Raw genomic sequence first — 21,417 nt, 5'->3', positions numbered from 1 at the left:
TGTGGTGCTGGGGGATTGAACCGCGGTCCCTGTGCTTTGCTAAGCTTGTTCTAAGTAGGTGCTTTAGACCACTGAGCCATCTCACCAGCCCCAGCAGGTGCTTTCATGTGTACGTCACTCTGGGGTGTTTCCCATGCATGGTGCGCCTTCCCTGCACTGTGTTGAGCTGGGGACACTGCCAACATGAGCCAACCCAAGCCTTGCAGTGACCCCACAAGAGGGCTGTCATAGACACTGTTCCCCAGGGAGGATGCTGGAGCTCTCCTGAAAGACTATGCCAGATTTTCAGACAGCAGTATCCTGTCATCACGGTGACAGTGTTGTGTCTTTGTCTGCGTGGACTGCTAGGACAGAGAGCCACACCCTGTGTCACTCATCAACCACAGGAGTTTATTTCTCACAGATCTCGGGGCTGGGAAACCCAAGATGGAGGTGCTGACAGAGGCCGTGTCTGGCGAGGCCCAGTTCCTGGTTCAGAGGTGGCGTCTTCTTGCTGCATCCTTCTTGTTTTTTAAATTTTATTTTAAGAGCCGGCTAGGGGGGTCCTGCCCATTGGCTCAGGTGTTTAAGTGCCTGCTGAAACAAAGCAGTCAGGCTCAGGATGCTGTGGTTCGATTCCCTCATCCTCAAGCCAAACCAGACCTGCCCTGAAGGTATCCTGAGTGCCCCCCCCAAAAAAAAAATCCTTAAGGGTCAGCCAAATAGCTCAGCAGATTAAAGCACCTGCAAGCAGGAGCAGGGGTCTGGGGTTCGATCCCTGGGCCTGGCAGGCCTGCCCCGCTCCCCGGGGTGCATTGAGACTGGGCGTGGTGGTGCATGCCTGTAATCCCAGCTCTTGGGAGGCTGGAAACAGGTGGATCACTGAGTCTTATCTAGTAGTGAGACCCTGAACTCTTCCCTAAAATACAAAACCTTCCCTAAAATACAAAAACAAAAACAAACACAAAAAAATAATAAATTTTATTTTTAAAAAAGGAACAAAATTTGAAAACAAGACAATAGGAGAGTACCAATGGTTACTACATTGTGTATCATAATCTTTAAGTTACTCAGAGTACAAGATATAGGCATTTAATTGTCCAAACAATATTAACACAAACCTATCTTTTCAATGAACTAAGAGTAGTTAGTAGTAAAACAACCTTAACTGTCTTGTATGTTAGTTTATTTTTTATTAATTTATTTTGCTTTTCCCTTGCCTCTTTTCTCCTTTCCCCGATCCCAGTTTCTCTTTCCTTTTGGACACTTTCTTCCCATTTCATGATCTCTATTTTACATTTTGCATCTTATTTACTTTCAGCATCTCACACTGGTGAGGCTAGCCAATGTTTGCACCTCGCTATTTCCTTACCTGGCAGAAGGGATGATGGGGCCCTTCTAGTGTCTCTTTTATAAGGGCTTTGTGGTCACCCCAGAGCCCACCTCATAATAGCATCGCGTCTGTGATTAAGTTTCCACGTGGGGTGAGAGCATGCAGACACACCTGGCTGGAGCCACCGGCCTGCAAGGACTGAGCTAAGCTGCCGATCATTATGAGCCCTTGAGATCATTTAGAGTGCTCATCTAAAGCACAGAGGTGACATCTATCCCCAGAAGCAGCGGCTGGACCGCGGCTGTACGTCAGATCACCTGGGGAGCTTTTGGAAAAGCCGGGTGTGCGGACCCCATCCAAGCCGCGCAAGCCCCGAGGAGCGCGCCGGGGACCTCGCTCCGTGTGCACCTCCTCACAGAGGCTTTCCTCGCATCTCTGGAGCCCAGAAGCCCGAACTCAAGGAGACAGACCTCCCTTTCCTCTCCCCAAGGTCATGACGATGCTTCCCTTCCTCTTCAGCTTCAGGTGGCTGCAAGGGTTCCTCGCCGTGTGGCCGTGTGACGCCAGTCTGCCTCTGTCCTCAAATGACCTTCTCTTTGTGCCTTCTCCTCTACCTCATAGGACACTGGTCACTGGATTTAGGGCCCATCTATTTAATCCAAGATGATCTCATTTTGAGATCTTTGGCTTAATTGCATCTGCAAAGACCTTTGTATGCCAATGAGATCATAGTCCTAGGTGCTGGGGTGAGGACTCAGACACATCTTCTGGGGGGTCACCGTTCAGCCTGCTGCAGAGAACTTTCTCGGTGTTTTCTACTGGCGTTGGCTTGCGCTCCAACAGTTTTGGGATCACAATCTCCCATTCACGCATGCGTGAAAGGCCCTGGAGAATTTGCAACATCAGAGATAGAGGTTGAGGCCTATAAACCTCGTTGTGTTTGATGGAACCGGGGATTGAACTCAGGCCCTTGCGCTTGCTAGGAAAGCGCTTATTCCACTGAGCCATCTGCCCGGTCCCTATAAACCTCGTTTTAAAATAAAGAAACCTGGAAAAGAAAGTTTAAAGTGTAAAGCAGGGGCTGGAGAGATGGCTCAGTGGTCTAAAGCACCTACTTGAAACAAGCTTGGCAAAGCACAGGGACCGCGGTTCAATCCTCCAGCACCACATGCCAGCCAGCCCCGCCCCCTGGTGGGCTGAGCTGGCCACACACACAATAAATAAATGTAATAAATAAATATTTAAAAAATAATAATGATAAAGTGTAAAGCAACCCCATTCTTTTACTTTAAAAAATGATAATAATAATAAGTGAGATAATGGGTTTGAATCAGGACCAAAATATTCTAAAAGCTATAAAAACAAAAATCCAAAATTTATGTGAAAGCCACACAAAACAAGGTTGTGAGAAAGGTCAGCTGGTGCGAGTGGAGCAGCTGAGAGCCTTCTGTTCAGAAAGCTAAGTGAGAAAATGGCCAGCCTTCCAGATGAACCATGGGGGGCTCATCGATCTGCCCTTTTGGGGCTTCGGGGTGGCTCCTCTTCATTCAAATGCGTTCAACCGAATGTTCATTTCCGGTCTGGAGTTTCATTAAAGGCGTGGCTTGGTAAACCCTCCCTCTGACCTCCAGCTCCTTCAACGTGAATCTCCAATTATAGGCCATGCTTAAGATTTGCTAGATGAAATCAACAGCGGTATATATGGCACCAGTCTAGCGAAAAATCGACGCACTATTGCCATAAAAAAATCCAATTGTTAATTGCTTCCTTGGCATCTAGCTATGATTTAAAAGAAAACAACACCCTTTTGCTGTTTCATATTAGAAGTAAATGTCGTGGAAAGAACATCGGGCTAGAATTAGGGGAAGCTGCCTCACTGGAAGCCGTGACTTGGGGGGAGGCGGGGGGAGCTTGCTCTCAGGCCTCAGTGTCCTTATCTGTAAAGTTGAGGGCACAAAACCAAATTATCGCTTTCAGCTTAAAATCCTGTCCTGAATCTTGGAAACTCAACATACTTCTCCCTCCCATCTAAGCCTTTTCCACACCCTTATTGCTCAGTCCCCTAAAATGACTCTCTAATTTCTTGGGAGGATTGAGAAGCACTGGTAGATTTGCGCATCTCCCCAGCTTTTGTGTATAAGCAGTGCTGCGCTTCTGGGTCTCAGTCTGAAATTCACGGTGTGGCCCTGTTACGCTCAGCTGCTTTGGAAACGCAACCGACCCGCGTTCACCTTTACTGCCCAAGGAGAGGCTCACTTTATGCTGGGAAAGCGTGGCGTGCTCATGAAGATTCCGGAGCAGGTACATTTCAAACTCAGGTTGTTGGCGGAGAAACAAGCCAAATGCAGTTTGGGAAAGCCGGTCGGTCGGGAGTGGCAGGGCCTCCGGCCTGCACCACGGGGCGCTGAGGGCTGACCGGCAGCTCACCCCCTTCCTCGCAGCAGCCCTCCTTGCCCTTCCTGCTGGGATGTTTGTCTCCCACCTCTCCAGGCTCCCCGGTGGGCGCTGTGGCTCCTGCCACCCTCTGCTTGCTGGCTCTGTCGCCACCCTCTACTTACCCAGTCGCTAAGCCAAGGGAGACAACCTCCACCCGGGCTCACGAGGATCTGCCTGTCGGCTTTGCAGACAGGCCAGAAGCCACGTCCTGCAGGCCGACAGATAACCGTGCCAGGGCGGTCGGGATCGCCCACATCAGTCCCCGGGAGGAAAGTCTAAAGACGGTGAAGAAGGAAACCAGCCCCCCTGTTTAACGCCAGCTGCTGAGGTTTAGTTCCCAAGAACAACTGGGCAGGTATAGATGGCCCTGTTCAGAGTTCCCAGGCACGACTGCCGGTTGGAGCGTTGGGCACGTTCTGTGGAACAACAAAGCCAAGTTCGTTCTCTTCCTCCCTGCTGTCGACTCCTTGCACCTCTCTGTTACCATTTGCTGGGGTGCAATCTGCCCCCAAGTTGATTTATTTTTCCCCCTGTATTTAGGACAGGGTCTATAGGGTGTACAGGGTCTCACTATGTAGACTGGACTCCTAGTGATCCTCCTGTGTTCAGCCTCCCAAGCGCTGGGATTACAGGCACACCCCCACGCCCAGTCTCAATCCCTGTCTCAGCGCGCCCCGGGGCGGGGCTGGCACACCAGGACGGGATCGGACCCGGCTGCTGCTACACTCTGCCTCAGCAGGTGCCTTAGTCTGCTGAGCTATCAGGCCGGCCCTGCACCCAAGTTGAGCAGTCAAAAACAATCACGACGCCTCATTTCTTACGACTGTGTGATCTTGACGCCGCTTCTGTGGGCGTCATCCGCTCTCCCGGGATGGCTAAGCTGAAATGCCTTAGGGTGCGTTCTCTCCTTTCCGGGTCTCCAAGTGGCTGGAGCACCGAGGCCTGCCCGGAGCTCAGCAAGGCCCGCCACGCAGCGCGCACCTGGCGGACTCGGGGTGGACCTCCGCACTGCGGAGCCCAGTCTGTCTCCTCCGCTGCGTTCTGTTGGCCAGAACCCATCACAGTCCAGATTCAAGAGGAGAAAGAACAGAGTCCTTGTCGTAGGAGAAGCCGTCATCCGGAGCAAAGAATCGGGTGAGGCCAGCTTTGGAAATTACCAGTCTGTGTGATGACGCAGACCCCCGTAGGTCTTCTCTCCCTGTTCTTCTTCTTCTTTTTTTTTAAAAAAAATAAATTTAACATCCTGTTTAAAGTTTTACATGCAAGAAACTGTACGTAATCAGTATACATTCATCATAAGCTTGATTAGTTTGGAGACAGATACATACCCAAGAAGCAGTCAGTACAGTGTTTGTCACAAACCCGTCTATCCATAAGCCTTCCTCCGCCCTCTTAGTCATCGTCAGCGGCCAGCACAAGGCCCCCGCGGGACCCGAGCCCTGCCTGCAGAGCACTCTCAGGGCGGGTGACTTCAAGGAAAAAGAGAGCCACACTCAGCTGGCGCATGTCCTGAGAAATTCTCCCAATGCAGCATGTAGTGTTTCACTAGATTTGGGGGTTATTTTGAGACAGGTCTCACTGTGTAGACCAGGCGGGCCGTGAACCCACTATGTCACCCAGGGTAGCTGCTGACTTGTGACAGTCCTCCTGTCTCAGCTTCCTGCAGGTGTGCAACCCCGCACTTTGCTATATTTTGTATTTGTAAATGATATATATATTTTTTCATATGCCATAAAATACAATTCAGTGCTTTTAATCTATTTATGGAGCTGTGAGCCATCATGTTAATCTATTTCTTTTTTTCTTTTTTGATACTGGAAATCAAACTCAGGACCTTGCACTTGCCAGGCAAGTGCTGTGTCCCTGAGCTGTATCCCCAGCAATATTAACCTAATTTTACCTTTTTAACCACCTCAAAAGGAAACATTGGCCAGGTGCAGTGGCATACACCTGTAACTCTAGCACTTGGGAGGCTGAGGCAGGCGGATCCCTGTAAGTTCAAGGCCAGCCTGAACTGCACAGTGAGACCCTGTCTTAAAAAAATAATAATAAAATAAAAAGGCAGTGGTATCAGTTATTCTCTATACCACTGTTTCCTCCTGCCTTGAGCAGCCACTAATCTACTTTTGCCACAAATTTACCTGTTCTGGACATTTCCCATCCATGGCAGTAGCGTCACGTAAATGGAATTACGCATCGCAGCTTTCAAGGACTGGCTTCTTTTACTTAGCATCATGTTTTTCTGGAAATTCATCCGTGTTGAAGTATCCATCAGCTCCTCCATCAGCGCCTCGCTTCTTTTTGAGCCTGGAAGATAGTTGCATGGATACATTGTGTCCATCAGTCGAGGGACATTTGTGGTTTTTCTTTCTTGTCTTTTTTTTTTTTTTTTTCTTACTGTTATGAATTTGGACTTACATGGACAAGTTTTTGTGGGGATAAATGTATTCAGTTCTCTCAGATAAATATCTAGGGATAGAATTAGTAGGATTAATGATAACTCTTTATTCAGAAGAACCACTGAAATGTCCAAAGTGGCCACACTATTCCCCGTTCCTACCAGCAGTTACGAGAGCTCTCCTTTTCCTTGTCTACACTTATTATTGCGTGTGTAGACTTTAGCTAGGTTTTGAGGTAAGCGTCGAGGTGATTGGCTGATCCCGCCCTGTGTATGTGCGATGGGCCCGCATAAGGTTTAGGCGCTGGCCCGCGAGCACTTGCTCAGCACCTGTGGCGTGCCGGGACTAGGGCAGCAGGGTCAGCTCGGCTCCTGGAGGTCCGTCCAGTCTCGGGGGTGGATGAGCAAACCCAGGAACCCGGCATTGCACACCCACGGGCGCAGGACAGATCCGCTTGCAAGCAGGAAGAGGAGCCACGGGAAGTGTCCTTGGGGAGGGGCACCTGAGTTCAGTATGGAAGAAAGGAAAAGAGGATTGAGGCAGGGAGGAGGGTAGGCAAGTGGAAGGAAGCTCAGCAAGGGATGAACACCTGCAGAGAAAGTCCGAGAACTGGAGAGGGAAGGGGGGTTCTGGCTGCTGAGGGGGCTTCTCACTGCCAAGGGGGGCTCTGACTGCCAAAAGGGCCTCCTGCTCCATGCAGGGATCGAACCCAGGCCCAGTCCGCTGTGCTAAGTGGACTAAGCAAGTGCTTTAGTCCACTAAGCTGTCAGGCCAGCCCTAAATAAACATTTTTTAATCCCCTTTAATCTGTGTGTGTGTGTGTGTGTGTGTGTGTGTGTGTGTGTGTATGGTTGTTTCATTCTTAAAATTGAGGTCTAGCACAAATCTCACTGTGAAACTCAAGAGATGTACATATTATGTTCAGATCAGCATACCATCAACCCAGAAGCTTTCCTTGCGTGTTTCTATTTAAGCTTCCTCCAAGAGGTGACCTCTCTTCTACCTTTTAATACTAAAGAGAAGTCCTGCTTGTCTTTGAACTTGCGCTTAAATCACGTGCTGTGTGGCTGCCATTTTGGCTGGCTGCTTTTGTCACACATGATGTCTGTGTGAGTCCTAAGTGCTCTTGCCTGCATTCATAGTAATTGCCCTTCTTCACCGCTGTGTGCTAGTCTGTGTATGAAGGTCCCACAGTGTGTTTATCTGGCTCCCAGCCGGTGAGCACTCGGCCTCTTTCCAGTGGTTGCCTCCTGTATTTAAAGCTAATGGGAACGTTCTAGTAGTCTTGGTGGCCATCTCCACTTATTTCACTGATAAATGAAGTTATCAGGGCAAAAGTAGGTATATGCTTAGCTTTGTGGACTTTTTTTTCCCCTGACAAGTTTACTTGGCGCCTGTGCTGACTGGGGTGGCGGTCTGCCAAGCATGGCCCTAACCACATGGACACTACGGGGTCACAGCTCCTCCCCGGCAGGGGGTGGGGGGTGGGGGGTGTCCTGCCCAGCCTCAGCCCTATGCGCGTGGGGCTGTGGGCCCTGGAAGGCTCCTTCTCGCCACCCCATGACCTCAGCAGGGCCCAGGAAGCAACGGCACTGACCTGCCCATGAAGGGAGGCTTTGTGGGACTTTTAAATTACCACTAGGCAACTGTGCATAGTTACTGAACTAATTTTCACTCCTGTTAATGAATTAGACTCATCTTTTTAAGAAAATACATTGACTCAACACAGCTGTAACCCCAGCACTCTGGGAGGCTGAGGCAGGGGGATTGCAAGTTTGAGCCCAGCCTGGGCAACTTCACAGCTTAGCAAGACCCTGTGTCAAAAATGAAAAATAAGGGCTAGGGAGATAGCTCAGTAGAATAAGTGCTTGCCTAGCAAGTGCAGGGTCCTGAGTTTAATCTCCAGTACCACAAAAAAGAAAAAGAAAAGAAAAGTAAAAAAAAAAAAAGGACCGAGTAAGTAGCCCAGTATGAAGACCATGGGTGCAATCCCCAGGGGTTAAAAAAAAAAAAATTTGTACTGACCCTAAGACCAAGGAAAAAATAAAATACAATGTCACAAATTTACCTTTAAGTCATTTTTTGACACATAAAAAGGTATGTTACCCTTTTGCTAATTAATTATATTATGATCCTTCCCTTTTAAATGGAAGATACCAGCCAGGGATGGCGGCACATGCCTGTAGTCTCCGCACTCGGGAGGCTGAGGTACGAGGATTGCTGTGAGATCCAGACCAGTCTGGGCTACAGGATGAGGTCAAGGCCAGCCTGAGCTGCATAGCAAGACTCTGTCTTAAAAAGACAAAAATAAATAAATAAATTAGTTAGTTAAACATGCCATATAATTTACCCCTTTTTCCAGAGCTACACCATGGTCCACAGGCTTTTATTTATATTCAGAAGGTTCTGGCCACCACAGCTGTTGCCCCACACGGAAGGCTGCAGCCCTCAGCAGCGACCCGAGCCCCTCTCCTCCGAGTCCCAGCTCCCAAGTCCCGATCCGCTTTCTGCCCGTGGACCTGCCTCAGCTGGCTATGTCACAGAGGTGCTTAACCCGTAACAGATCTGTTTCTTCGCTGTCTTCCTTCTAGGACCCTAAACACTTCAAGTCAGAGAAAACGGGCCGCGGCCAGCTACGGGAAGGCTGGAGAGATAGCCACCAGCCCATCATGTGCTCCTACAAGCTGGTGACCGTCAAGTTTGAAGTCTGGGGGCTTCAGACCCGAGTGGAGCAATTTGTGCACAAAGTAAGTGACCCACAAAAGGCAGCTTCCCGCTGGCCTTGTTGTCCAATTGGAGGAGGTGGTGTCCACCCAAGGTGCAGTTTTGAGCCAATACCAAGGGACTGCATATATGAAGAATAACTGGGCGGGAACATTCCTTCTATATAGGGATTAGATTTTCATCCACTGCTAGGTGTAGACGTTGTCCATTCCGCTTCTCATCCTGTGAGCTGCGGTCCTCTGGGTAGGTCTGTGGGGGAAGTGAGGCTTTCCCAGTGTCCCTCCCTCCCTGGCCGTGGGCAGATGCTCCAGGCAGGGGCAGCTGGGCAAAGGCCGGCAGCGGCATGGCTGTGTGCACAGTGCCTGCGGCCAGTTCCCACTCTGAAGGTCTCGCCAGCTTGGGCACCTAAGGCAGACAACACCCCACGAGACAGAACAGGAAGTCCCCGCTGTACCACGGAAGAGCACACCTCAGTGTTTCTGCTGTCTTAATAATTCTGCCGCTGAAGAATCATTAACCACCCCAAATACAGATTTCACTTTGGTTAAACATTTTAACCCTGTACCAAGAACCTACGTGGTGATGATTTAAGTTTTCAAACACAACACTTCCCACGGGGGGGAGGAATGGAAATGCAACCTCCCTTGATAGCTCCTCTCATTTTCGTGAAAATAAATACTCCCCAAGTTGCCCCAGTGCTTCACAGAGGCTAGCTTTCTGTTTCTTTTCCCACTCAGAAGCTGAGAAAGAGTAGCTTTTCAGAATTCTTTCGGGGGCTCTGGAAGCTTTACTTGATGAATTGAGCCGTTCGTTATGTGGATGCATGCATCTACTGACCGGGGGCAGCTTGGTAGGAGAAAGTTCATTCTTGAACGTAGGTCTGCGGTCTCTAGAGTGGATTGTCCAGCCCCCAACTCCTCGCACCTTGTGCTGCGAGGCAGACTCAAGTAAGTCAAGAGCACTGGGGTTTCCTTGTACATGGAAGAATGTGATCTTCCCCCGAGTCCCAAAGCCCATTCTGCCAGCCAGGAGTGAAATGGCGTGAGATGCATCATAGAAATCGGGCTGCAGAGGTCTTGTTCTCCTTCCATGTCTTGGTTATTGAGGGAGAAGCAGTCACAACGCCCAGAGCAAACAGTTTCGCAATCTCAGTTCTGTGTCTGCCTCTGCCTTGGCTTCCCACAAGTGTCTCTGTCTCTGTCTCTGTCTCTGTCTCTGTCTGTCTGTCTCTTTCTTTCCCTCCTTCCCTCTCTCCTTCCCTCCCCCTTTCCCTCTCTCTTTCCCCTTTTTATGTCTTTTTAACCCCACGCGATCTCATCCTACTAGGCCCATTATCCAAAAGCATTTTCTGTTCTGTCACGAAGCCTTTGCACATTGCCACACGGCTCATTGTCTTTCTTTCCTCACAGATGACTTAGGCTGGCTGTGAGAATCCATTTCTTTAAAATGTCTGTAGGGAGGATGTTATCGGGCTGGGGAGCCAGCTCAGCGGTCTAAGCACCTGCCTGGCAAGCGCAAGGAACTGGGCTCCATGCGCGGTACCACATGCCGTGCCAGCCACCAAAATCGGGCGTGGTGGCACACACCTGTAATCCCAGATGGGAAGGCTGAGACAGAAGGATTCCCACAAGTCTGAGCTGTGTAGCAAGACCTTGTACCAAATAAATAAGTAAAAGACTTCTTACAAATATTTTTTTTAAAAAAAGTTCTCCACACCCCACCAACGCCCACTGAAGCACCGGAGTTGCTAATGCGTACAGCGAGGAGCCTTTGCAGAAGGTTTAAAGTGCTGGGGATGCCTTTCTCTGAACACCTTTGTTTGCGGTGGTGGGGGCTGGATTTTTGGGGTGAGTCTTGGTTTTTTGGGTTTTTTAGAATCTCTTCACAGTCAAATGGAAAAAAAAAAAATGTTCCCAAGGCAGCGATCAGCACGTTATTGAATTCGTGTTTACAGCCAGCAGCTGTGTTGTGCTTTAATGTAACCGAGTGGCTCTCCTGGTGCCTCGATGGCGTTCTTTTGATTTCCTCGAAGCTGGCACACTCCGTACTCCAGTGCGTACGTACAGCTGCCTGTTGTCTCTTAGATTCTTTACATGTTTCCTTTTTCCGACTCATCAAAGCCTCACTAGATATCCAGAGGCCCGAAGGAGTAAACACTTCATTATAAATGCTTCCCTTGTCTACTGATTCACCAAATTAAAATCCTCCATTGATTGAAGCATGCCGGAACCTTCTGCAAGAGATTTTTGACAATCACTAGATTTGTTTGGCAGGAATTAAAGGGAAGCTCAGCATACCCAAGAAACATAAAAGAGATATTAAAGCGTGTGAACAGGTTTCACAGGAACACAGTGTGTATTATTTTCCTCACCATTCTTTTTTTTTTGCGGGGGGAGAGGAAGGAAGAGCGAGGAAGGTGGTACCAGGTATCACATTCGGGACTGCGCCCTTGCCAGGCAGGTGCTTATGCCACTGAGCTATCTCCCCGGCCCTTTCCTTAGCCTTCGATTGCCATTATGTGTCCCTGTGAGAAAAAATTTTAGCTGCATGTGGTGGCACACGCCTGTACTCCCAGCACCTGGGGAGGCTGAGGCAGGAGGATTGACCCAAGTGTGAGGCCAGCCTGGGCTGCAAAGTGAAGCTCAAGGCTAGCCTGAACTGCACAGTGAGACAGTCTCAAAAAAGATACACAATAAATAAATAAATAAATAAATAAGAAACAATTTTATTTCTTTTATCTCCAGTGAAGCTTATCATTCCTATTATGTTCTATTCCAGTTCAGGTCTCTTAGTTCAGCTCTTTCAGTAAGAGCTGGCTAAATTGCTTTTTTTTTTTTTTCTTCCTTCCTTTACATGCAAGTCAAGCCTAGAAGGATATTAACTTATTTCACATACCATCTGTCAACTTACTTTTGAGTCAAGAGAATCAGTACTTAGGATATTTCATCAGAGAAGAGGAAATACCAAGTGCTCTTTGCTTACAAGTGACTCGCAACACAGAAAGGTGTTCTCCCCACGCCCCAGAACAAGGGATCAAACCCAGGGCCTTCACTCAGCTACACGCCCAGCCACCCCCTTTTTTTATTTTTGAGGTAAGATCTTCCTACAGTGCTGAGTTAAGAAAAAATGTTCTTTTTTTTTTTTTTTTCCTGAGACAGGGTCTTGCTATGCAGCTCAGGCTGGCCTTGAGTTCACTTTGTAGCCCAGCCTGGTCTCAAACTCACAATGACCCTCCTTCTTCAGCCTCCCGAGTGCTGGAATTCCACCATGCCTGGCGTGTCACTGAAACTTGTGTGCTATGGCTGTCTAGTGTTTGTCATCCGTCTGTGCCTCCCCAGGCCTAGCCCAGACGAGGTGGAAGGACTCCTCTGTGGGCAGCAGGTGGAGCTGGGAGAGAGAGGGGCCCAGCTCACACAGCGCCTGTGTGCGTTGCGTCCTCGTAGCCAGCCAGAGGGGCTGAGAAATCCAGAGCTGCCGAGCCTCCCAGAACTGCGAGCGACCTATTTTCTGAACAGTCATCAAACATGGTGTGATTTCAGCCTCCTTGTACTTTCCAGGTGGTCCGGGACATTCTCCTGATTGGACACCGGCAGGCTTTTGCCTGGGTTGATGAGTGGTATGGTAAGTCCATTTCCCCAAAATAACTTGGAGAACAATTTCATAACGTGTTGACTTGGGCTTTCAGTCCTCCTGGCTTCAGCTGCTACCTAGGAAGACAGCAACAAAGGCAGGTTACCGCTTCCTGTATGGGAAGTAGCCCTGCCCGTGACACATAATAAAGATGTAATTATAGAAGCTGGGTCTAAAATAGCCACAGAGCTACTGGCTGAGCGAGAGCTCAGGATGTTTGATGCCTGATAGTTGACCGGCAGGGCTCTGTCATTCTCTGTCGGATGGATTTCAGACCTGCTCTAATTTATCCCAAACTTCAATCCGAGATCAAAGTCACCCAAAGCTGTCAAGAAAAGGCAGTCTTTTGTTTCAAGGGACACTTCAAGCAGCCCCTTACCAAATCTGCAGACGCTCTGCAAGTATCCAAGGGCAAGTGGAGGGGAGGCACAGGTGCCCCATTAATTCTAATTGAAGCCACTTCGCTGGCTTTTTTTTTTTTTTTTTTTTTAAACATGAAATGAGAAGAGTTAGACAAGTTCAGCACATAGCCAGTGCCTGAAATCAGGTCGACCATATCCCGTGATGGACAGACCACTCTCCCTAGACCCTGGGTTTTGTCCACCTGAGTCTTGTGTTCCCAGGATTAGTCACCAGATAGCCGCATCCATGGCTATAAATAGAAATAAACACCCCCAGGGGGTGACTTCGGTTAGGTCTGGTTTTCCGGCCGATTATCTGGTGAAGGGGCCTCCTCTTTGGCCTTTTCCTGAGTCATGGTAAATTTGTTCTGAGTGCTGTAGTTCGGTCCCTTTGTGTGGTTCTGTCCCTAGTTCCTTCCCTGTTTTCGCAGAAGTTTAAAGAAAAAGGGTCTGTAGGGAAGACGGACAAAGACAGTGGTGATCCTTACTGTTGCCAGCTGTTCCGAGCCATACTTTTTTAAAAAATAATTTTTATTCATTTTAAGGAGAAAAAAAAAAAAGATAAACTAGCAATGAAACCATTTCAAAACAGGTTAGTAGGACATTGACAATAATTAATACATTGCACGAGCCACACTTTTAAGGGCAGGGTTCTGCAGGCATGGGCTTTTGTTTTATTTTGCTTTGCTCAGTTTCCCCAGAGCTGCACCTCCTGAAAAATGAATACCTCTTTCTGGGCTCATCCAAATGCAGGCCATCACTTACCCCCTCTCATCCCATGCCCCAGCATGCCACCCTAAGGGGCAAGGTGGCGTGCGCCCTGACAGACCAAAGCCTTCTCTGTCCGCACCACCTCTCACGTGGCAGGTAGACAGGGTCTCCCATGATTCTTTCTCTGATCCTTAAACAAATATTTCTGGATGTTTTCTCTAGTGAAATTTTCTCCAATTTTCTGGGGTAGTATAAACTCCAAAAAAAGAAAAGAATTTCTAGCCTCTCCTGCCTTGGACTCATGATGGCCCTCGTGACCAACACCGAGACACTATCAAAAGGCTATTCAGAGGATAACAGGACCAAGACAGAGTGCTTGGATAGGACTCTGTTTAGTGCCAAAAGGCCGTGGGGGCTTTTCAAAAATGTCTACATTGGGGCCGGGGAAATGGCTCAGTAGAATAAGTGCTTGCCTGGCAAGCACAAGGGCCTGAGTTCAACCCCTGGTTCTGGGAAAAAAAAAAAAAATGTCCATAGCGAAAGGACAGGCAGGCTCTGATCAAGAGGGCAAAACTCTGTGAGGGTGCTCACCCGGAAAAGACGCTCTGGTCAGAGGGGGCTCTGGCAAAGAAAAGGTGCGCATGCGCATCCGGTAGGTGACTGGACAACAGGTACCGAGCTGGAACATGATTATCATTGAGCAGGGAAGAGCTGCTCACCTAGATGGGCAAGGTCCTGGGTTCAAGCCCTAGCACCAGAGAGAGACAGACATTCTCCGATTATTACAGCAGACCAAATCTAGACGAATATATCAAAAGAAATGGACGCTCTGGGGGGCAGGCCTGGGAACCTCAACCTGTTTACTTACAGTGGTTAGGTGAAGGCTGTTAGCAACCCCAGGAGTCTGTTGATCCTGGTGTCCTTTCTGTGCAGACAAGGGAGGTGCATGTCTATAATCCCAGCTCTAGGAAGCTGAGGCAGGAGGATCACAAGTTGGAACCCAGCCTGGGAGACTTAGCAGATTTGTAAGACCATGTCACAAAATAAAAACAAAATAAAAAGGGCTGGCAGTGTAGTGCGGTGTGATGGCCTTCGGTGCTGTGTGTTGGTGCACAGAGAGTACAGCTTTAGTGCATGCAGACCACAGGGCACCTTGTGCCCCCGAGCCACAGCCGTAGCCCCACCCAGAGCAGGCAGCCTCTCTGCCCTGCAGGTGGTCCAAGACTACACCCTCCGTTTCCCTTGAGCTGCTGCCAGCTGAGCTCAGCTAGCCAGGAATGCAGTGGCGCCTTCAGTACCAGGTGTAGACGCTCAGGAACCAAATGAGTGCAAGCAGCCCTCCCTACCCCCAGGCACCTTCTCACCAAGGCCAGGGGTCCATCCAGACCATCCTTCCTTTTGGGCCGCGTGAATTGGCTTCCTTTTCTTTAGTTCACACAGCCCCAAAGAGGCTCTGCTTAGTAAACATGGAAAAGGTCCTAAGTAAAGAAACCTCAAGGTGAAGTCCCTGGACCTGCAGCATCAGGATCCCCTGGGTATTTGTTGGGAAGGATTTCCCCAGGACCCCACCCTAAACCTACTGACTCAGGAACGAGGGGGCAGTCTAGTCCAGCTCTGACCTAAAGAGCCTTCCAGATGATTCTGAAAAGCTAGCTTATCGCTTGGGCTGTACACCAAATAGGACTGCAAAGGCAGGCAAATTAATTCAGTCCAAATCGGTTAGACTAGAAAATCATAGATACCTTCAGGGTAGTGCATGTCTGTAAGCCAGCATTCAGGAGGCTGAGGCAGGAGGGTCACTGTGAGTTGAAGGCCAACCTGGACTACATAGTGAGACCCTGTCTCAGACAGACAGACAGACAGACAGACAGACAGACAGACAGACAGACAGACAGACAGACAGCTATTGTAGAGAATGGTGATCTTTTCTCACCGAAGGTTTATTTTTGCATCCTTTCTGAGTTCCAGCATCAAGCTGTCACGGAACTATGTCCCTAAGCAGATTCTGTTCTTCTCGTGTTCTCTGTAGAGCGTAGTCGTTTCTGTGTTGGGGAAGTGGAGTTTATCTTTCAAAGCCCGGATTGGTCTTTATCTGTGAGCCCCGGGTCTCTGCACAACTAGAACAGTACTCGGAGAAGCAGCAACACATTCAGAAGATGGGGTGAGAGGGGCGGTGGATAAAAATAGCCAGCCCAGCTTCCCCGAAGCTGGTTTTGCTTCACACATCTGACAGGATTTTGAAAGAGAAGCACTCAAGATTGCCAGAGGGTGCCTGTGACAGAGCAGAGCTTCACAAATGCCTTTGAAACTTAGCTCTTCCCCATAAAAGTGTGAGGAAGGGTGAGTTCTGGCTGACAGACGCGAAAAGGTCTCATGAAGGTGACTTGGAAATCAGCCCAGAGTCCCTAGAGGAGGGCCTCCATAAGAAGAGGAGGAAGCCCGCCCGGCTGGGCACCAGGGGGCCCCCATTTCCTGAAATAGGGCTCTCAGCACCGAGGCTTCTCGGACCACATTTTGCATGTGTGCACTTCAGTTTATCGGACACTTGAAGCTTTCCATGAGTTTCAAAGGAATCTGCGAATCCTTCCCTTCTACCCCCAGTTAGGAGGGGAAAGAAAAAGGGCAACTGTAGATTATAGTTCTTGCTTTTAACTGTCTGAATTACATGGAAATGATATGCTGCAGACCTTATGGATTGGCTGCTTTCAATTTAACTCATCCTTCCTCACACCTTTTGGAGGAAGCGCTAAATACCCAAAGATTTTTGTGTCAAGTATCAAACCAATGATACTAGCTAGGACGGGCCTAGCAGTGCACGCCAGTAATCCCTGCACTCAGGAGGCTGGGGCAGGAGGCTTGCCGTGAGTTCGAGGCCAGCCTGGAATGCATAGCGAGACAGTAAAACTAAGATATAAAATTAATTAATTAAAAAGGCCCAGGGATGCATCCCAAAGGATCGCCACCGGTATGCCAGAGCGAGGGAGCATCCAAGCCCGATTCCTGATTTCCGGACCCTCCCGGCCCACACGCTCAGGACATTCACTTTAACTAAGAACGAGGTAGAGTGACTTCTGTTGTGGCGCAGGAGCCTGGAAGTGGAGCCACGTCTGTAGAAGAAGGTGAAGTCTAAGGCACCATTGGAAGGGCCAATGGGTTAGTGTGAGACTCTCCTTTTTAAAATTTTAGCTGCTTTAACTGCTTTGTTCCAGGCATTTGTAGTATGGCTGCGGGTTCCACCAGCTTGAATCCTAGTGGCCTTTCAGATGTGCCCTCTCACCTCCTCCTCCTCCTTTGAAATCAACCTGCTTTTATCAGGAGACAGACAGAAAGAAGGAAAGAACAGCAGCCAGGCACAGTGATACCTGAGATCCCAGCTACTCTGGAGGCGGAGGCAGGGAGATTGCGAGTTTAAGGTCAGCCTGGACAGTTCAGAGAGATGCTGTCTTAAAAGAAAAAAGGCAGGAACTGTAGCTCAGCACTGCCTGGGCTCAAGCCCGAGTACCACAAAATAAGAAAATGATTGGGCTGAGAGGGCAGCGTGCTGCACCAGCTTAGCATGCAAGGGTCCTGGATTCAACCCTCAGCACCACAAGACATTTGATACTAAAATATTTAAGTAAGAAAAATCAGAGCTGGCGAGATAGCTCAGCGATTAAGCGCCTTCCTAGGCAGGCTCAGAGACTGAGGTTCAGTCCCAAGCACCACAGGCCACGCCCCCAAGTGCACTGAGCCGACCACTTGAGACTAGGCGCGCCTGTAATCCCAGCGCTGAGGAGGTTGAAAATCCTCGTAGGAGGATCACTACGAGTCCAGGCTGTAGCAAGACCTTGTACCAAATACATCAAAAAAGAAAGAAAGGGGCCAGGGAGATGGCTCAGTAGGATAAGCGCTTGACTGGCAGACGCAAGGATCTGAGTTCAATCCCCGGTTCCGCAAAAAAGAAAAAAAAAAAAAAGGAAAAAATTAGTTTCCGTGTAAATACCCAATAACAGGCCCATCATAAAAGGATTTAATGATACACTCATGTACACTAAGAATATTGTGTACAGCAAGTAAGCCAAATCTACCTGCAAGTATGCCGTAATCTCAACAGTGGGACACCATGTATGTAAATAAAGAAGACTGTGTGTGTGTGTGTGTGTGTGTGTGTGTGTGTGTGTAGAGGCTGCATGTGACACTGCACTTAACTGATACTTTATAGAATCCTTATCTCCAGCATATATCTCAATCCCTTACCAGTGGTTATCTCCAGGAGAAGCAATGGGATTGGGAACAAGATTAAGAGAAATTAAACACTTTTCTCTATATACCCCAGAATGATTTAAATTGTTTTATGGCACATAATTCATGCATTACTTGAGTGATTGGATAAATGAATAATAACGTTATGTTTTATTTTTAAAAGATGCAGTGGTTAAATCAATGTAAGGCCATACTTAAAAAACAATTTACACTTTAATATTAAAGCCTTTAGGGGCCCGGGGAAATGGCTCAGAATAAGCACTTCCCTGGCAAGCGCAAAGGCCTGAGTTCAATCCCTGGTTCCACAAAAAAAAAAAAAAAAAAATTAAAGCCTTTACATCATAATGTAGAAAACCAGAGAGCTCTTGTTGGTCCATGGGGTGGAGCCAGATATCTTCGCCATTCTCAGCAACGCGCACGTGGTGTGGCCCTCGTGTCCCCTCATGTTCCCAGTGAATACACAAAGCTAGGCTGTGCTCCCTGCTCCCCCGAAAGACAGCAGGCGAGAGAAGGAAGAAATGGCCTTTTGAGAGGTCGAGTAAAGGAAACTTTGCCTCCATGAAGTACAGGGAGGAGGGAATTGATTCCCTAGAGCACTTTCCAGCACGGACTGTACCGGTGACCCCTGATGGCAAAGTCTCAAAAATATTGGGTGCACATTCATCATCAGAACACCTGATTCCAACCCTCTCAGTTATCTCCAGGGGTACTCATTTATTTAAGAGGCTTTGATTGATGAAACCTGAATAAAGAAAAGCAAATTACAGGCCAGGCATGGTAGCACACGCCTGTAATCCCAGCACTCGGGAGGCTGAGGCAGGAGGATCGCTGAGTTCCAGGCTAGCCTGGGCTACATAGGGAGCTCAAGGCCAGCTGAACTGCACGTTGATGCTCTGTCTCAAGAAAAGGAAATTATGGGGCTGGGGAGCTGGCTCAGTGGAATAAGCACTTCCCTGGCAAGCGCAAGGGCCTGAGTTCAATCCCCAGTTCTGCCAAAAAAAAAATACTGAACTAATCAAAGATAAAGACTGATTTCTTCTAGGATTCCCCAGAACACTAAAACTAAAACTCCTTTGGTTTGCTTTCCAAATTATGTGTCTGGTAATACATGAATAGAGAAATAGCTGTCAGTTGTAAACTTCTGGCTAAAAGTGTTACCTCAGCGTTCACTCCAGGTATGTGTGTTTAAAGGAGTTGCACAATCATCAGCTGGTGTGTCGAAGAGTGTGCTATTACTGTTAACTAAGATGCCTGTCCCCGTCCTAAGGCAGCAGCTCCTACTGCTTTGCAGTTTCCTTGGTTTCCAACAGCAAAGCATGCTCTTTGCTTCGGGCCGCTGCTTGGCATCCTTGGTCCTTACATTGCTTGCAGACAGATTGTTCGTTGAGGATTCGGGGGGAGGCGGTCTCCAGCAGGCTGCAGCCACGCAGCTCTGGCTTCAGAGCCGTCTTGGCAGCAGAGCACCCTGAGTTCTGTCACTAGCTCGGCCCTGCCTACCCTTTGGCAGCAAGGAGGGCTTCCCATGACACATGAGTTGACATAAAATGACATCAGGCCACATGATGCAGCAAATCCGTAAGGAAAACTTCCAGCCGTGGAAGCCCGGTGCAGACCCTCCCTCCACCAAGCCATTTAGTGAGCAGGGTGGCCGACTGCGTGGTCATTGAGCCCGCCTTCACTGGGAAGGACACACAGTTAAACTGCAGAGACAGGAAGAGAAGGCTGCCCACCCGGGAAAACCGCCTGATGTGCTGTGAGCAGCCAGGGAGTGGGCTGGAGCAATAGCTTGGGGGCATGGCGCCTGCCTGGCAAGCACGAGGTCCTGAGTTTTATTCCCAATACCCCCCCCAAAAAAAGACATGAAATAATCAAGAAGGTAGGGAATAAAATGAGGAAAGTGTTGAAGTGAGCGTCACGATCAGTTTTTTTGCATGTCACATATCTACGCTGGGTAAGTTCGGTGTTTCAGTTTTTCCTCAGTTGGATTAAGACAGGAGTTCTCTGCCTAGGCAAACACAGGGACTGGGCTTCAATCCTGAGCTCCACAAGCCATGATGGCCTTGCTCCAGGTGTGCCATGCCAGCCACTGAGTCTGCATGTGGTGGCGCCCGCATGTAGTCCCAGCGCTGGGGAGGCTGAAACAGGAGGATCGTTATGAGTCTGAGCTGTGGAGTGAGAGCCGGTACCAAGTACATAAAAAAAAAAAAAGAAGAAGAAGAAGAAGAAGACAGGAGTTCTCAGCCTGGGCACTGGTGACATTGTGGATCAGAGCCTGCTTTATTGGGGTCTAGGGGCCTTACACCGTGGGTCGTTCCACAGGCCTACTCACCAGATGAGGCCAGTAGACCCCTTCTGCAGTTACAACCACCAAAGATGTTGGGAAATTACCCCCTGGTGAGAACCGCCAGATTAAGAGATCATTATCCTGAATTGCTGAAAAGCTGCAGACTTGGGCTCAAAATCATGTCATGTGCCATATTATTTATAGAGCAGTGTGGGCGGAAGTAGTGCCAGCCCCCCTCCTCCCCCCCAGCCGCTAGGCTAGATGTGAAGCCCCCTGGAGCCCCGTACTCTCTGACATCACACATTCTGCACAACTCCACCTCTCTGGGAGAACTGCACCAGTAAGCAGTGAGGCTCGGCTTCCTACGTCCTGGCTGCCCAACTAGCAACGAAAGTGCCCGTTCTGTTGTTGAATGCATTAACTGAAAGACTCTCTAGATGTATCTGGCGAGGTGTGTGAAGGTAAGTATGAAAGGGAATAAACCCGGCCCTCTCCGGGGGATCTTCTAACAGAGTTTAGGAGATCCGGGCTGCGCACCGTCCACGCGCTGCTTTCTGCCCCCTGAAGTCACTGTATGAGAATCACTCCTAAGTATTTTCCACTCTTCTGTGTTCTGAGTCTGTTTTGACTTAACTTCCTTGCCCTCACTCCTCCTTGGCTGTCTCAGCTAACTTTATGACTTAGTCTGCATAAAGTTAGTCCGTTTCCGTGCTTTTTAAAAACCTCCTTGGCTATTGCTAAGCTACCATCTCTCCCTGAAAGTTTTTGTTTAATAACGGAAGTTGCCAACATCTTGACCTCTTTCAGATATGACAATGGATGATGTTCGGGAATACGAGAAAAACATGCATGAACAAACCAACATAAAAGTTTGCAATCAGCATTCCTCCACTGTGGATGACATAGACAGCCATGCCCAAACAAGTGTATGTAGACTCTTCCCAACATGTTGCCCACCCCGCCCGAAAGAAACGCCTAAACTGATCTTTGAAATATGCAAACGCTCCATTCCCAGCCTTCTCCAAAAAACGCCATTGCCCGGAAGCTGCAGGTGCTCGGGTGAAGGCGCTGGGCTGCATCCAAGGAGGGCAGCTCAACCTCTCTTTCCTAGACCTTTCAGTTCTTTACAACTGCTTGACTTGGGGGTTGTTGTTTGGGGGTTTTTTGGTCATCAAGCCAAGAACATGGAGAGTGGAACCATTTTTTAATCTAGTAAAATGCCTCACTCAAAAAAAGAAAAAGAGCACCACGGTGCAAATGGGCATCGTATGTAAATTA

At 48.8% G+C, this 21,417-nt stretch overlaps 1 protein-coding gene across 2 annotated transcripts in view; it reads left to right on the top strand.

The window, feature by feature from the left end:
- The window catches only part of Pitpnc1 (phosphatidylinositol transfer protein, cytoplasmic 1), a 293,224-nt gene that overhangs the window by 265,129 nt on the left and 6,678 nt on the right, over positions 1-21,417 (top strand). Inside the window, exons 7-9 of one of the 2 annotated variants that reach the window (XM_023713925.1) lie at positions 8,739-8,894; positions 12,429-12,492; positions 20,947-21,065. In XM_023713925.1, coding sequence (XP_023569693.1) covers positions 8,739-8,894; positions 12,429-12,492; positions 20,947-21,065 — 339 coding nt within the window. The remainder of the gene's footprint in view (positions 1-8,738; positions 8,895-12,428; positions 12,493-20,946; positions 21,066-21,417) is intronic. The other variant, XM_004630031.2, reaches the window with a different exon arrangement.

This window comes from Octodon degus, unplaced genomic scaffold, assembly GCF_000260255.1.
Source record: "Octodon degus isolate 3935 unplaced genomic scaffold, OctDeg1.0 scaffold00033, whole genome shotgun sequence".
NCBI lineage: Eukaryota > Metazoa > Chordata > Mammalia > Rodentia > Octodontidae > Octodon > Octodon degus.
The sequence above is the reverse complement of the archived record's forward strand: the minus strand, read 5'-3'. Positions and strand labels throughout refer to the sequence as shown.